We start from the raw sequence: 15,390 nt of genomic DNA on the forward strand, positions 1-15,390 counted from the left end.
TTTTAATTCAATCAATGATGTCATTATAAACAATGCACTAGTAAATGAAATCAATAAAACTAATTCCTTTATATTCTATGCTAAATATTAATTAAAAGAAATAATATAAAGCAAAACAAAAAAATCACTGAATACCAACATTCATTTCCCGAGAGCAAGAATGTAGTTTTGGTTGAATGAATGTTAATGTTTGCTGGTGTTAATAATCATACAAATACTTGTTATTAGACTTTCAAATTGTCACCTCTTATTATATCAGTTAATATAAGTTAGTGCAACAAACATACAATAAATTGATACATACACATTATCACAATTTAAAAAAACAACAACTCTCAACTAATAGCTACAGAAAAAAAATTGCTACATTCTTGCTCAGAAGGATAAGTTTAGTTTCTGAGATCAGAGCAGTTGCTGAACATGCAACTGGACATTGAGCAAGTAACCTGCCATATGTCACAAAAACAAATTTACTGAAAGTCTAAAGAATGATTAATGGGGCTTTAAGTAGCAAGTAGATAATAATTTTACTTTTCATTAATGAAAGACTCAAAGTGAAAGATGCATAGAAATTTTTCTAGTATATATTAAATTTTGAGGCTGGTAAGTAACATTAGAAACATGTAACTTGTGAACCAGTTCTCCTTGAATCTAAACTAAAAAATAAAAGCACGATTCTAGGAAAATTTATTATTGGATGGAATATCAAATGTTTGATTGTATGTTCATTCTAATCAATGCAAAAAAATTCTTTATTAATTCTGAAAAAAAAAAACAATTCTTGACAATATAAATAAATATTTGTATATTATAAAAATAACAGCATTCACTCTCAAATATATATAAAAAAAAATAGAAAGTTACACTCTGTGTAGATCTACAGAACTCTAATATACTAGAGGATTGTTTGAATATATGGGTGTACAAAAACATTTCTACCAAGAAATCAAAATGCTTTGAAAAAAAAGGTCTGTGTAACAAAGTTATTTGACATCCTCTACTGAGACATAGCTCATGTCAACAGCACACATACATGCATTTAAGAACTGCATACTGATATGACACTTGCAGGTTTCAAGAATTACAAACATGTTGTTTATAATTTTGAAAAATGTACAGATTTAGACAAAAATCTTGGACAGTACATGGGTTTAATTAAAATGGACGTATTTGGTATGGACCATGGGAATTATAAAAAGAAGAATAGACAGTACTAAATACAATGCATAATAGGGTGTATAGAGTTCTTGAAAGAATGAACAAGACAACATACAATATAGAATGGATGGAATAGAATTTACAAAAGAATGGGTGGTACAATAACAATGAACAAATCTGGTACAGAAGGTCAAATATTTGCTATAATAAAGAACAGGTTGTACTGGGGACAATCAGGAACCAGCAATAGTCAAGATTGCCCAGTGTAATGAATTACAAACATTCAAAAAGTTCTGATTAAAATAAATATCACTGCATATCACATTTAAATAAAAATGTATGCAAACAAAAGATACTATTTATAAATAAACAACCAGACAATATATTTTTTCATGGAATGTTGCAAGTAAGCAGCCCACCTTAGCATACTCAGTAACTCAGTCATATACACTTAGTGACCTGGTAACATGAAATAGCCTGCCACACGAATATAAGAGACATTGTAACCAAAGGAGAACAGTAGCCAACCTAATGCATAAAATAGAAGGGATGGTAAAACATAAAATAGAACCAAACTATCAAAGCCTTTTACTAGATTGATTTAAATGTATGTAATGGAAAATTTCCCTTAGACAAATGAAAGTTAAATAGGATACAGTTAGTGTAATTAATTTGAACAGACTTGCTTTGAAACGTTTACATTTGAAGAAGGAAATTCAAATGTAATCATCTTGTCCATTTAAATTAAAAAAAACAACTCTATTAATTAAAAGTATGTTAATCTTAAAAATTCAACTTTAAAAAAAATTTAATTGAATGTCACAAACACTGATAAAAGAATTGTTAATTCTTTGTAAAGATTAAGGTATTTAATATATACAATAATGCTTGCATATCGGAAACCGTAAATGCTCATGCTAAACTAAGAATTGATCTAAAAATGTCCTCCAAACTCAATTGTCAATATGAAGAGAAATAAACCTAATCTAATGTTTAACATATCTATTAAGCTCATAAACAAACACTTCAAGTTATTTTATTTTTTTTTAATTTGTATAATTGCTTAAATAAATAAATAAAATGAACAATTTAATACTGCTTACATTTTTTACAGCAATGTGACAAAAGTTAAACATTTTATTTACTCTGGACAACTATATTTTATGTTGCCCACAATATTAAAATTTAAACTAAAACTCAAGTTAGAGGAACAATGTTCTTAATGTTTATTTATGTTGTTTCTAATGCCACTAAAGGAAAAATGAGAACATTTATTTAAAATTTCATTTTAGTAGTCTAACAGCTAATTATTTCCATTTTCATTGCACTCAAATTGATTCTATCTACACAATATTCTAAATTGAAGCAGCCTTTAAAGCTTTACAGTCAAACTTCGAAATGAAGAGCTACCAAGTTACACTTATCAACAGTGTGGCAGGGGGAAACACTTTAGCAAACTGATATCCTCAATAGTTAATGTTCCTTCAACTCAAAAGTAAGTATATTGAATTTGATGAAATTGATACGATTTTGAGCTTATCTTTCTTGGAAAGAGATAATTGTTTGAAAGAACATGTTTGGCTATTCTTCCAAGAACAGCAGTTGATCAACAATAAAACAATCCGATGGGTTTTTCACAAATTTTCTCAACCCTTCCATGATTTCTTTCTCAGACTTTTCTTTTTGTTTCTTTGAATTTCTGGCAGACTTGAGATAAGTGTAGGCTTTGTTGAACACATCCTCACCTAATATCTTGATACATTCACTGTAAGTAATTAAAATAATATTTTTAAAAGATGCTTTTTTTTATAGTAATGTAATGGTATTCAAACAAATCAAAGTAAAGAATGAAAATGAAATACATTTACTTAAGTAAATCAACATATGTATATCTCAATACTGTACCAGAGCTGTGGGATTTTAAAGTTATTGTAATGGGTTTTGCTTGAGTTTATGACATCATGGAGCTACTGCTATAAATAGAAGTTATGATTTCACTCATTTCTTTTTATTTCTATTGTAAATTGTTTTAACTTTTCAAAGTCACTAATCCATAAATTAGTGTTTAATAATAAAAGAATTACTGCAAATCATAAACAGATTTTGTGAGCAGATTAAAAACTAAACAACTAAAAGAATTGTACGTACGCTCTCATATTTTTTATCTTTGTTTCCTTAGCATGTGGACCAAATGCACCAGAAACTGAATCATCACTTACTATAGTAGATTCTGAAAAAAATTGAAACAATTGTTTCTGGTAAAAAAAAAACAAGGTTTTTGAATTAAATGCTTATAATTTAAAAAAAAAGCACTTTATTGTTGTATATTACTCTTATCCTATCCTCTAGCAGCAAGTATTACTTTATGTACCATTATAAATCATCATATCCAAGAAAACGGCAAACAGGTTTTGTATAAATCTCTCTACTACACTGTTCTCCTTAGAGGGAAAAACTGATAGATTGATTTTTTAGTCTAATATGATATTTTCATCCTTCAAGCAACTCTTTGGTGAACTTGGAGACCAACCAAGCTAAGATAGACTAGCTCACAATCTATCACTCATAACTTCAACTTCTATGATGATTTCACCAAAAGTGCCTGTGCTACATTAAGGATATGAAATAGCTAGTCTAAAAAATGATAATGATGTTCTGGTGAATGTGAATGTAGAGAGGCAATATTTAAAGTCGACAGTGGTACTGAGTAGGGCACAAATGACAAAAAAAAATAATTAAATCAGTCCTTGAAAGAAAAAATCTTCAAATGCATCAGTTGTGTCAAAATATGTATGCTTCTGCAGTTTTCATTGCCTTATAACAATTTGCTATCTAGCTTAATTTGTATAACTATGAGAATATAAGAATGTTTTTAAAGCATCTAATAGGCAGTGGAAATCTTTTGGGAGGAAAAAAAAAAAGACTAATTGTGCAGGCCCTAAACATCTTTCAAAACTAAATGGTGGCTGAAACAAGTTCAATCTTTTTTTTTACATGCTCTTGTGATTTTTGCTCAATTATGTTTAATGATTTAATTTTGTTTAAGTGAAAAAAAAACCCAATATACTGACCTCCACTGTTGTTGTCAAGTGCTTGTTCTAGACACTTGATGAAATCATCCTCTTCTTTAGCCAAACTTTCTTCTGTCAGTGTCCTGTCATCACTGTCCCTTCTGTTGTCTGTTTTGCCTACCACAATATCATCTTCATCATCATCAAATCCAAACTGCTCATAGTAAGTCTCAGCCAGATCTGGTGTGTCAGGAATACCTTTAACACAGTACATAATGACCCTATTTCCCTTACTTCATGATAATACATTACATCAATTTTATAGTTTAGCTTTTTCTTAAAAGACAAACATAAGCAATTCTATTTTATTTTATCTTATAATTTACAGATGTTTCTTAAGAAGAAGATTATTGAAATTCTAGGGAGCATTTCATTCAGTTTCATATTTAATAAATAAGCTACCTGGTTCTGTGGTATGTGCTAACCACAAAAATTGTTTAATATATGCAAAATGTGTATGTAGATCAATTCTGCCTATTACCATATCCAGCTGTCCAGCAGCAGGTTTGGGCTAAGATGTAATACTTTTCAATTCTAAAGGAACATCCTATACATCTAAAACAAATAATCTTTACAAATTATTTACCCCTCAAACAGTAATGTGGTATGTGCTAGAGAGATAAAAGAGCTCTTATCAGAGAAAATGAGTGTTCAACTGCAGGTGGGACAGAGCTCTAAAACCAGGATTTCAGGATGCTCTTAATTTCTTTAAAATCTAATGAATGACTGACATATTACTGGTTTAGTACAAGAATTTGCTGGTTGCATAATACTTTCATAAGTCATTTTAAAAGTGAAAGCTTTGTAACTATCATTCAGATCTTTAAGTCTTCATAAGGATGTTATTGCTAAAAATGCTGATAGATTAAATGTTTTGCTGATGTTTTAAAGTAAAAAAAAAAAAGGATCATATTATGGTGTAAGCCAAAGTCATACTTGTATTATTGTATTTTTTTCAGTCTTTTTTTTTAACTCTGTTCAACAATTTTTACAGAATCTGAAGCAAAGATTTAAATGCAAATTATTGAGGACCAATTGTGTTTAAATAAATTGATTTTTAAACTCACAAGAAATTAACTTGACATCACCAATATAACAATGCTGTTTGAGAGGGAAAGTCAAACTTGAACATAATTTTGGATCAGGAATATTTAATTTATTTCCACAGAACTGTATTTCATAGTCTTTGTAGGTAATAGTAGAGAAAAACATCCATGTTAAACTTACCATCTTTAAAATCCAATGATGAATGTTCTCTATCATAAACCATAAGATCCTTCATTGGGGTGATAGCACGATCCTTTGGGTTCGCCCCAAAGGTTAAACTAAGGGTATTTGGAGAGTGTTCTGTTAAAGTTCGGGGCGTGTCATAAGAATGTGTTCGTGTCAACCTCTCACTCCTTTCAGTTTTACTGCTGCCTATACTTTTTGACTTTGGGTCAGTGCGCTTTCTAATAACAGTGCGTTGTATAATGGTCTCTTCATCTTGACTATAGTCATCAAATTCTTCTGATTTTATATCCTCTGACGTAAACAAATATTAATTTTTAAAAGTATGCTTTTTAGGTATGAATATCTATTATACATCTATATATATCTATATACATTTTGATTTAAAATACCAAATATGTATATTGAATAAAAAATATCTATACATATAAAGATATATTTTTAGTATATACTACCTAAAGAATATTTATATTTGGATGGTTTATCAAGTCGAGGATCTTTCACTGTCAGTGCTTCCTTTAATATTTCCCCTTCACCATATCCACCTTTCCATGCTGGGAGCTGGTAATAACAAAATTATCTCATGTAATACAATGAAAAACGAAAAAAAAACTGAATATTATAAACTTTTATAATAAAAAAATGAAACATTCTAGAATTCTTGTTAAAAATTGGAGTAAATGTTATTTTTAATTATAATTGGATACATTAATCAGAGTAGACTTTTAGATAGGTAGGTCACCTCAGGCAACTTAAAATTGACTAGCACAACTTTAATTGAGGCTACTTAATTAATGTGACTCATTGTACCCGATACATATAAAGAGACTTTTGGAGTCAGTAATATGCCTGTGATTATTTTGTTCATGCTGAATTCTGAAATTTCCTCAGAATTAGCCTTGCAATAATGTTGCAATCACCAAAATAAGAAGTCAATAGAATGAAAGAACTATTGCTTACGGTTGTTTGTTCAAAACTTGTCTTGATTTTTTCTCTTCTTTTGGTGTTCTCAACAAGCTGTATTTGTGTAACTTTACTGGAAACAAGAGATGAAAAAAAAAGCGTGAAAAGCTTATGATCTAATCTGCAGGGTTTTGATTATTAAGATCAAACTGACTGTCATTTCAGATTTGTGACATATAGGGGTATAAATAAAAAAAAATAGAAACTTGAGAACCAGTGCTTAGGTTTGTGAGTTCTGATTCACATAGTCATGAGTGAAGAGTGAAAGATCACTGGAATTCAGGTAAGGTCAGTTGAAGATCAGTACCTGTTAGTGAACAGTTGAGATTAGTACCCTGTAGAGCAGTGATGCCCAAAATATGCCCCACAGGCCAGATCCGGCCCGCGACGTGATTCCATCCGGCCCAGCGAAACGTCGGCACAAAATATAGAAAATCCCCTCGCCCCCCCCCCCACCAAAAAAAAAATTTTAAATATTTTTTTTAATGTATCTTTACCCTTACTTTTTTTCTAATGGATTACTACCAAGGCATTTAACATTTGTGCATTCATGAAATAGGACAATAGAATACTAGTAAAAGTGAACGGATCTTCACTTTTTTGTAGAACATGATAACCTTGCTAGCCAACATGTTTGTTTTTATAAAGAAAGTGTGGCTGATATTAAAAAAAACAGAACTTACGCCATTTTTTAAAGTGTAAAGAGAAAATTCAAATATCCCAATAATTCAATGTAAGTACTAGATCCTCTGGTTTGAAAAAGTTTTGGGTCAATTTCATTTATTTTTGTATCTTTTCCATCATGTGGCCCGCAACACTAGTGTTGGACATTAAAATGGCCCGCAGATTGAATTAGGTTGGGCAACACTGCTGTAGAGGATGGGAGAATTAGTACCTGATAGTGCCTGTAATACCAAGGTATTATCAAATATTAGATATGTGTGCCTGCTATAATGGATTTTCTTCTTGTTATATATGAAGCCACTGTAAGTTTTGTTAATAGTAATGATAGTAATAAATTAATTTATAGTAAAAAAAATTAAGAGGGATGAGTCACTAAGTGCAAGCAAATTTCATATAATTACTTTTACATTTTAAAATAATCTAAACTAAGATAAAAATAATCATTTGTTAAATGTTATTGGAATATAAATTAACAAATTTGCAGTGGATAACTTACGCCAATTCATGGGCTTTTTTATCAGCTTCAAGTCTTTTCTTCTGCAACAACTTCTCCCTAGCTGTCAACTTTTTGCCATCAATATCTTCTGCTTCACTTCTGCTATTACTGTCTGTTGATCTGTCTAAAGTAGATCTCACATCTTCTAAGTGTGATTTCTCTCTTCTAGAGGAACAATTGTTAGATACATATTAGAAAATCATCAATTCCACAAGTTTATTTGTTTTACAGATTTCAAAATTTGCTTCATAAATGAATATTATTTTGCCCTAGCCCAAACCTCTAACAGCACAGCAGAGGATGACAGCTGGGAGGGTTTGAGCTCAGGGCTATTTGTGGTAACTGTCTGAAGTGCATAACATGACCAGACAATGATTAATTTTAATAAGTCTGAGTTCAAATATTTTGAGATTTGGCACTAAAAGCTATTGTCTTAAGTAAGTAGAAAATATGACAAGCATTTCTTCCTTTAAGATAAGTGGAACAGCTGATTTAAAATTCACTCGTTTAGCTAAGTATATAGCTGTAGACATCAGCATGGCTGTTTCTATTTTCTCTAATAAATTTCCAATACTTATTACATTTAAACATATAAGCATATTTTAATTATTTTAATATCATGATTGGAATGCATTTATTGATATAATATATTTTTCCCACTCACAGTAGTGATGCCAACTCAGATGCTTCCCTTTCTGCTAAATCTGGATTCATATTATGTTTTGATTTGTATTCTTCTGTCAGTGTATCTTTCATTTTCTGAAAATAAAAATTTTAATCACATAAACTAGTGAAATAAAAAAAAAAATCTTTTAAAGGAAACAAAAATTAGGGATTCTTGAAATAAATGTAATGCATAAGTATAAACAGAAATATTTAGGGAAAAAAATTACTGTCATATGCTTTTCAATAAATGGAATTTTAGTGACTTCTGTTGCAGAAGGTCTTTTCTCTGGGTCTTTAGTCAGCATTCTGAAAAAAAAAAGGGTTTCTATATTTTATTATTTTTAAAATGTTGAACAATTACATTTTTCAATCTGGCACACCAATAAAAAAATAGAATCAGTCAGTAAGCACTGCTAATTAACTAGCTTTGGGAGCATATAAAAGACTTTTGCACTAAAAAATTGTCATGCAAAAGATTGATTATTGGAATTATTGTGACAGGATATCAGAACTGTCAAATCTTCATCCCAACTAAGCTTTACCTAAGCAATTATGCTAAGTGCTAGATGTATGCTTAACTAATGTTGATTGCAAGTTAAACTCATTCCCAAGGCTAGTAAGAAAATGTTAGAAATGCCAGATAGAAGTAGATTAAAAAACTTTATTTGTACTTTAGTTGAACTTTATTTGTACTTTATTTGTACTTTAGTTGTAAAACTTTTAAAGAAAAAAAAAAAACTTACTTTTTAAAAACATCATTAAGATCTTTTGAATATTTTTCAGGAAGGTTAGGAGGATCTTTCTCAACAATTTTGTACATGACAGCCATGAGACCTTGGCCCATAAAGGCATGCTCTAGAGAGCACATTTCATAGAGGATGCATCCTATAGACCTAAATATAAACAAATTTAAATGATTCAAACATCACCCATAATATATAACATATTTATATTGATAAAGTTTTAAACCACCAAAATACATTTTTTTTGAATTATCATATAATCGTTAGCTTTAAATATGAAAGATAAACAAAATACAATTTTGATAAAATATTTTTATTTGTGGGGTGCAATTATCTTCTCCTTTGAAGGAACTTCTGTAATTTATAAGCTAAAATGAAGAACTTGTTTGAATTAGTTATATTATAATGAATTGTTAAAAAAAAGGAACACTTTAAAACAAAACAATTAAGAAGAGGATATCAGAAAAATTAATTTCTGAATCTATTGAAGTGCTACAAATTAACTCTTCATAAAGGACTTCTTCCTCAACCCTATAGCAAAATAAACATACCATATATCAGACTTTGAGTTGTAACCTTCATGTTTAAGTACTTCTGGACTCATATAATAAGGTGTGCCAGTAAATGTGGATGCCATGTCAGAGGTGTTCATTAATATGCGAGAAATCCCAAAATCTCCAATCTTCATCAAGTTTTTGCGAATAAAGATGTTTCTAAACATCAAATTTAGATATATAAAGGCTTGATAAAACTTCAAAGTCACTGTTTATTTATATTTTTTTTTAGATAAGACAGAAAAATTTAAACTAAAACGTTAATAATGTAAACATAATTTAATGTACACATAATTATAATTAGAATATATATTGAGTGATGCTTAAAATACATCTAAAAAAACTATTATTAAGAAAGAAAAGTTGTTTTTATTTTGTATAAAATTATATTGGTGTGAATCAAAATAAACTCTTCAATGAAGTGTGCAGAAGTTTACCTAGTTTTCAAGTCTCTGTGAAGAACTCTGCGGCTATGCATATACTGCACTGCTAAAATAAGCTGTATTATCCAATTCAATATAGTTTTTTCATCAAATGATTTTCCTTGTTTTTTGAATTCTTCAATTTTGTGGTCAAGGTCTCCACCCTGGGAAAAAAAGTTATAATAATGTGTAAACAATATCATTAAATTTAAACAGGTAGTTACTTAAAAACAGTTTTTTTAAGGACAATTCCTCCTTTGTGAAACTGACGAGTTTTGTAAGAGTGATTAATAATTAATGTTTGATTGATTAAAAAAAGGAGTCCCCCATCTAAATAAAAATTCTAGTTACACCCATGTATATATATATAGTTTGTCCATCAAGGTTTGATGATGACCACTTTTGTCATTCAGGGAGCTGAGGGTTTTGCATGAGGGTTTTGTGCCTTCTCATGTGGCTGGTGAGACCTATGTGAGCCCGGAATGTTCGGCTGCACACTGGGCAGTTTATTCCAGCTGGAGCTAATGTCATTGGCCTTCCCACTTCTGCCAGTGCTATTCTCTTTTCCTCTGCAATTTTTGTGCCAGATTTCACAGCATGGTGTCATGATGCTCTATCATGTGCTTCCATCTCCCATGTATATATCTACTTAGAGTATATAAAATTCTAGTTTGGTGATATAGACCCAGACATGATATACTAAAAGAAAGTTGTCTAGAGAAATACTGGATCTAGATCTAGTTAGAGATATGGAATAGAAGATTCTAGATGGTTGATAGGCTGGCCAGAATACTGCATGGTATAAAAGATCCTAATTTATTGATATAGATCCTGACATAGAAGCATAAAATAGTATGCAAAATGGTTACTGAACATCTATTTGTTTATTTAATTCTTTATTGAATATGATCAGGAATTTCCACTGTTGTGTGTTCAGGATATAGATTGTCTAGAGCTCTGGACCAAATTTAATTTCAAAATTATTATATTTAGAAAAATTATAATGGTCAAACCAGAGTTTTCCTGTGTGGCAAATAAGCTAGTATTTTTCCCACAAATATGCATAAATGTCATATTTCTAGGAAAATCTTTACAGCTGTTGAGATTCATGTTTAGCCAAGTTTTGCTAATGAAGAAATAGCAAGCTTATAAAAATGATTGTAAAAAGTAATATAAAATATTTTTTTTTAAAAAGACAATTTCTCCTTAATAAAGCTAATCAAATTAATTGCACAAGCAATTACTTTGCTCTTAATAGGCCTACTGCTACATGAAAAGAGTAGTCAAGACTAGAATACTGGATGTAGATATATGATAAGAGAAATTGTAAAAGAAAAAAAAATAAATTTTGAAACAAGTCATGAAATGGATTCTACAGTAACAACAAAATCATTATTATGATAAACATCATCTCACCTCACAGTATTCTGTGATAATACAGAAATATTCACTGTCAATGAAACTGTCATGAAATTTAACAATACCAGGATGGTCAAGCTTGGACAGCAGCCTGGCTTCATGCATGGCATCAACAGTTTCATCTGGCTGCAGATCTCCAACTGGTATCTCTTTCAACACTTTCCTGGAATGTAATTTTTAGAATTCTAAAGAAAAGAAAAAGTCAAATGGGTTTTATATTACAGGTATTGACTATCACTCTTTAAAACCCAAACTTCTGCAGAACATCATGAAATAAAAGCTGCCAGTTAGACTTTAATTTAGTTTAATTATTCTAAAAATGTAAATCACATACAACATGGCAAGGCAGTTAAATTTCATATGCATACATATTATGGCCAAAGTTGACAGTTCTTGTTCCAATATCAAACAGCTGTTTCACACTTAGTGAGGTTTAGATTGAACTTACATACTTTAAAGGATTCATGTCTGTTACTTTATGATGTTGCATGAAGTCAATATTTGATATGTTGGTGCATTAAACTCCAGTAAGCAGCACAACTTTCATTCAGGTTTTTGCCATGAAAGTTTTTTTAATGGGAAGCTGTGCATTGAAAAGTGCTCTAATGGGGGTCAACACAATAGACATAAAAATACTCTCAAGGAATGTGGAACAAACACACATGACTGGGAAATGGTAGCCCTTGATTGCTCGTTATGGCATGGAGTCATGAGCATTGGTGTTTCAAGCTAAGTGGACAGCCACCAGCTAGAACTAAAAGCAATTAAAAAAAAACAACTAAGAGCAAAAGTAACAGCACAATGACCAACTGCCTTTACTTTTCCCCAACTAATGCTAAGTACTCAATAGAGGTGGGTAAACTCACAGGTGCCATACAAAATCTGAAATTCAAAATCACAATCTTCACAGAGATTCAAACCAGAGACCCCCTCAGTTCTGAAGCTAAGTGATTTACTATCAAGCCACTATGCCCCCAATATTTTGTATTTAATAGTTTTTTTTAGTTGTGTATAAATATTTAGAAGAATTTAACAACCTCTTTAGGTACTTAGTTTTTATAAGGAGTCTTATTAATTTAGTTTTATTTATAAAGCCCCACATAATAAATAAGTAGCACATTGACCTCACCTCATTGACATTTTAAAACCAATAGTAAAAAAAAAAAAATAACAACTATATTTTACAATTCACTCAGAAAATCTAGTAAATCAAGATTTACTTCTATTAATTGTAGAGAACTTGTTGATTAATAAAGGCTGGATAGAATGCATGAAAAATCTCAATAATTAAACCTACAACTCATTATTGCACTTTGTATCCTTGCATAAGAATGCTGTTCCGAAATTGCCACTCCCAAGTTTTTTAACAACTTCATATCTGTTGGCTAGCACTCTTGCTTCTTTGGTGGTCCTGTCTTTTGTTGCTCTGCCAAGTGGCATGTTGCATAGTGTTAGATCTGCTTGTTTTATAAATGATGCATTATCTGTTTGACCTAACAACAAGAACAAAAAAGTTTTATTATTTTTTTTTTTTATAATGCCATTTTCATATGCAACTCAGTGAATAGTTTGTTAATATATTTTCATGGAAGATAAACTAGAGTTGAATTATAACTGTCTGGTTTACAAATAAAAATAGTTGCTTTAGCAGCTGCAATTTGATTGAAAGTAGGCTACAATGGATTTACAAAGTAAATAAAGTATTGTTACATAGATGACATAACCTAGCCTTTTTTCTGGAAATTAGGTTTCGACTTAGGAATGGATAACATAACAATTCAAGTGACATAACAGCATTAGGGCCAAAGCTGATTTTAAATTTCCATTTGCCTACAGGAAGCTCATGCAGAGAATAAACAATTATATGTTATATGTATAAGTATCAGCCATCAATTAAGTGGTTAAAGTTAAAGCTTATAATTTAATTACAGATGGGCATTGGTAGTGAGTCTAGAAATATTACATCTCATTGAAGTATTTTTTATCTTAAGATTTCAATAATTGAACCTAGTCTCATTAGATCTAGACCAATGCATTAGTAACAACTGAAAGTTTTTGGAAAGGACTTTTTTTTCAATAGGCCTTAGACTCTAATAATCCCACACAATTCATTGCATTTGGCAGCAAGCTGTCTTTATGGAAATTTGTCTCTTGCAATGTTTCCAGGGGCCTCTGCCCATGAAGGCACAGTAACAAGTAATTTCCAAAAGTACTGTCAGATAGATGAGTTAACATAGCCTTTTTTCTGGAAACTAGGATTTGACTTAGAAATAGAATTCGAGAGTGACATAAGAGCATTACTGCCAATGCTGTTTGCATTTTACTTATTTTGGACTCCATGTTATTGCTATGTTTGAGATATGATTGATTTTATTTTAAAAAGCTAACTTTTCTCTAAAATGCTCAAACTAACATGCATATATAACTGCATCATGACATGCTAACAAAATTCAAAACATTTACAATAAATTTGATTTTTTAAAATGTCATTGATGATCATCATCAGTGGTTTTGAGTTGCATTTGTTTTTTCCATGTTATGGATATCCATTCAGAGTTGAAGATATTTATATACAGCTTAACTCAAACCTCCTGCAAGACGATGGGGGATGGCAGTGAGCAGGATATGAAGCCAGGACCATCAAGATGGCTGAAACAACAATCCGGCACACATATACTACATGACCAGGCACCCTTTAATACACAAATAGTAATAGATGTAAAATTGTAGACTTAGATAATCTAGACATTCTAGTCTAGATTCTAGCATCAAAGAAGTCAAAAGAATCAATATATTATATATCATTCGATCATAATGATGATCATATTTTCAAACTGCTTAAAGGGTATGTGAGCCTGTAACCATGTGCAAAGTTGATACTTTAGTCATTTAGACTTAGAATTCTTTGTTACTTTGTTGATAATAAAATTAGGAATAAACAAATCATTAGTCATAAAAGCATTACAATAGCAAAAAATGTAGGACTAATTATTATCATTATGATTATCATTAACCGACATTATGACTGTCACTATTGTGACTATATATAATTATAATGATTACCATTATTTTTTTATTATAATGTAGACTAGGCCTAGGCCCTACGAGTTATGGCAGGAGGCTACACTGTAGCCTACAGTGAGTAACTAGTCTAGATTGACTAGATCTAGATCTATGTCTATATAGTCACTATATTAAATATTATTTTATTTTTATAGTGTGGAGTAATTTAGACTAGATTGTGACTAGTCTGACTAGATAATTTGTTGATAATTAGATCTAGATGATCATGATACATTGATTATAATTGATACTAATGATAGATTTATTTTAAATTTAGTGATCTTATTCTTAAGGTAATAATTCGACGGTTGGGACCCCTTTGAACAATGCTACGCAACAGACCTAGTTCCAGATCTAGACTAGATTTAGATTCAAACCAACTTACACCATAAAGGTGAGAAATGAAGCTTCTGTTTGACACGATCAATTTGGCAGAGTGGCGTCTATTGTTACCAAGTAGTATGGTTTACTGTCGTAAATTACTATTTTACGACAACTGCCAAATGCACATACCTATATCTATGGTCTTTAGCAAATAATTCAACTGACCTATATATAGATCTATGTGAATTTGGATTCTCTACCACTATTCTATTAAAATTCTAACTGAAAATAAGATAGATAATTCTATATGGTTCGTTTATATCACTATCAGTGATGCCCAAAAGCGATGAAATTGACCCGAAGCAATTTTATTACAAACGTGTGGATCTAATACTTAATTGGGACAAATGAAAGTCTGTTTTTTTTTACGCGTCGGAAAATGGCATGACTTCCTTTTCATTGTAGCTAGTTTGACCAACGAATCATTTTCTTGTGTCTCTTTTTTTTTAATTTTTTTTTTATCATCGAATCTCTGAGCGTAGTTTAACAATCTTTTTATTATCGGCCCGAACCAAGAAAACTTAGAATACTGTCATA

General features: G+C 30.6%; 1 protein-coding gene across 3 annotated transcripts; it reads right to left on the reverse strand.

Annotated features, from left to right (window-relative positions):
• Positions 1 to 29: 29 nt before the first annotated feature.
• On the reverse strand, positions 30 to 14,929 carry LOC106052867 (serine/threonine-protein kinase Nek11-like). 3 transcript variants are annotated; one of them, XM_056034527.1, is made up of 15 exons: positions 14,855 to 14,929; positions 12,704 to 12,899; positions 11,404 to 11,569; positions 10,003 to 10,151; positions 9,563 to 9,724; positions 9,012 to 9,161; positions 8,496 to 8,574; positions 8,267 to 8,361; positions 7,603 to 7,767; positions 6,420 to 6,495; positions 5,915 to 6,020; positions 5,457 to 5,753; positions 4,230 to 4,427; positions 3,307 to 3,388; positions 30 to 2,923 (listed from the first exon to the last, which is right to left on the reverse strand). In XM_056034527.1, exons 2-15 carry the CDS (start codon positions 12,844 to 12,846, stop codon positions 2,740 to 2,742), a joined length of 2,052 nt encoding a protein of 683 aa, XP_055890502.1. In that variant the 5' UTR covers positions 12,847 to 12,899; positions 14,855 to 14,929; the 3' UTR covers positions 30 to 2,739. The 3 variants fall into 3 exon arrangements, with proteins under 3 accessions (XP_055890502.1, XP_055890503.1, XP_055890501.1); XM_056034528.1 differs by having other exon boundaries at positions 4,230 to 4,409; positions 14,812 to 14,914; XM_056034526.1 differs by having other exon boundaries at positions 14,812 to 14,913.
• Positions 14,930 to 15,390: the final 461 nt, after the last annotated feature.

This window comes from Biomphalaria glabrata, chromosome 7 (genome assembly GCF_947242115.1).
Source record: "Biomphalaria glabrata chromosome 7, xgBioGlab47.1, whole genome shotgun sequence".
Classification (NCBI taxonomy): domain Eukaryota; kingdom Metazoa; phylum Mollusca; class Gastropoda; family Planorbidae; genus Biomphalaria; species Biomphalaria glabrata.

Coding starts and splice junctions, on each gene's coding strand:
- LOC106052867 (XM_056034527.1), bottom strand. CDS start 12,846: ATGCCACTTGGCAGAGCAACAAAAGACAGGACCACCAAAGAAGCAAGA. Junction 8,362..8,495: donor TTATTGAAAAGCATATGACA/GTAATTTTTTTC, acceptor TTTTATTTTCAG/AAAATGAAAGATACACTGAC. Junction 2,924..3,306: donor AAGATAAAAAATATGAGAGC/GTACGTACAATT, acceptor AATTACTTACAG/TGAATGTATCAAGATATTAG.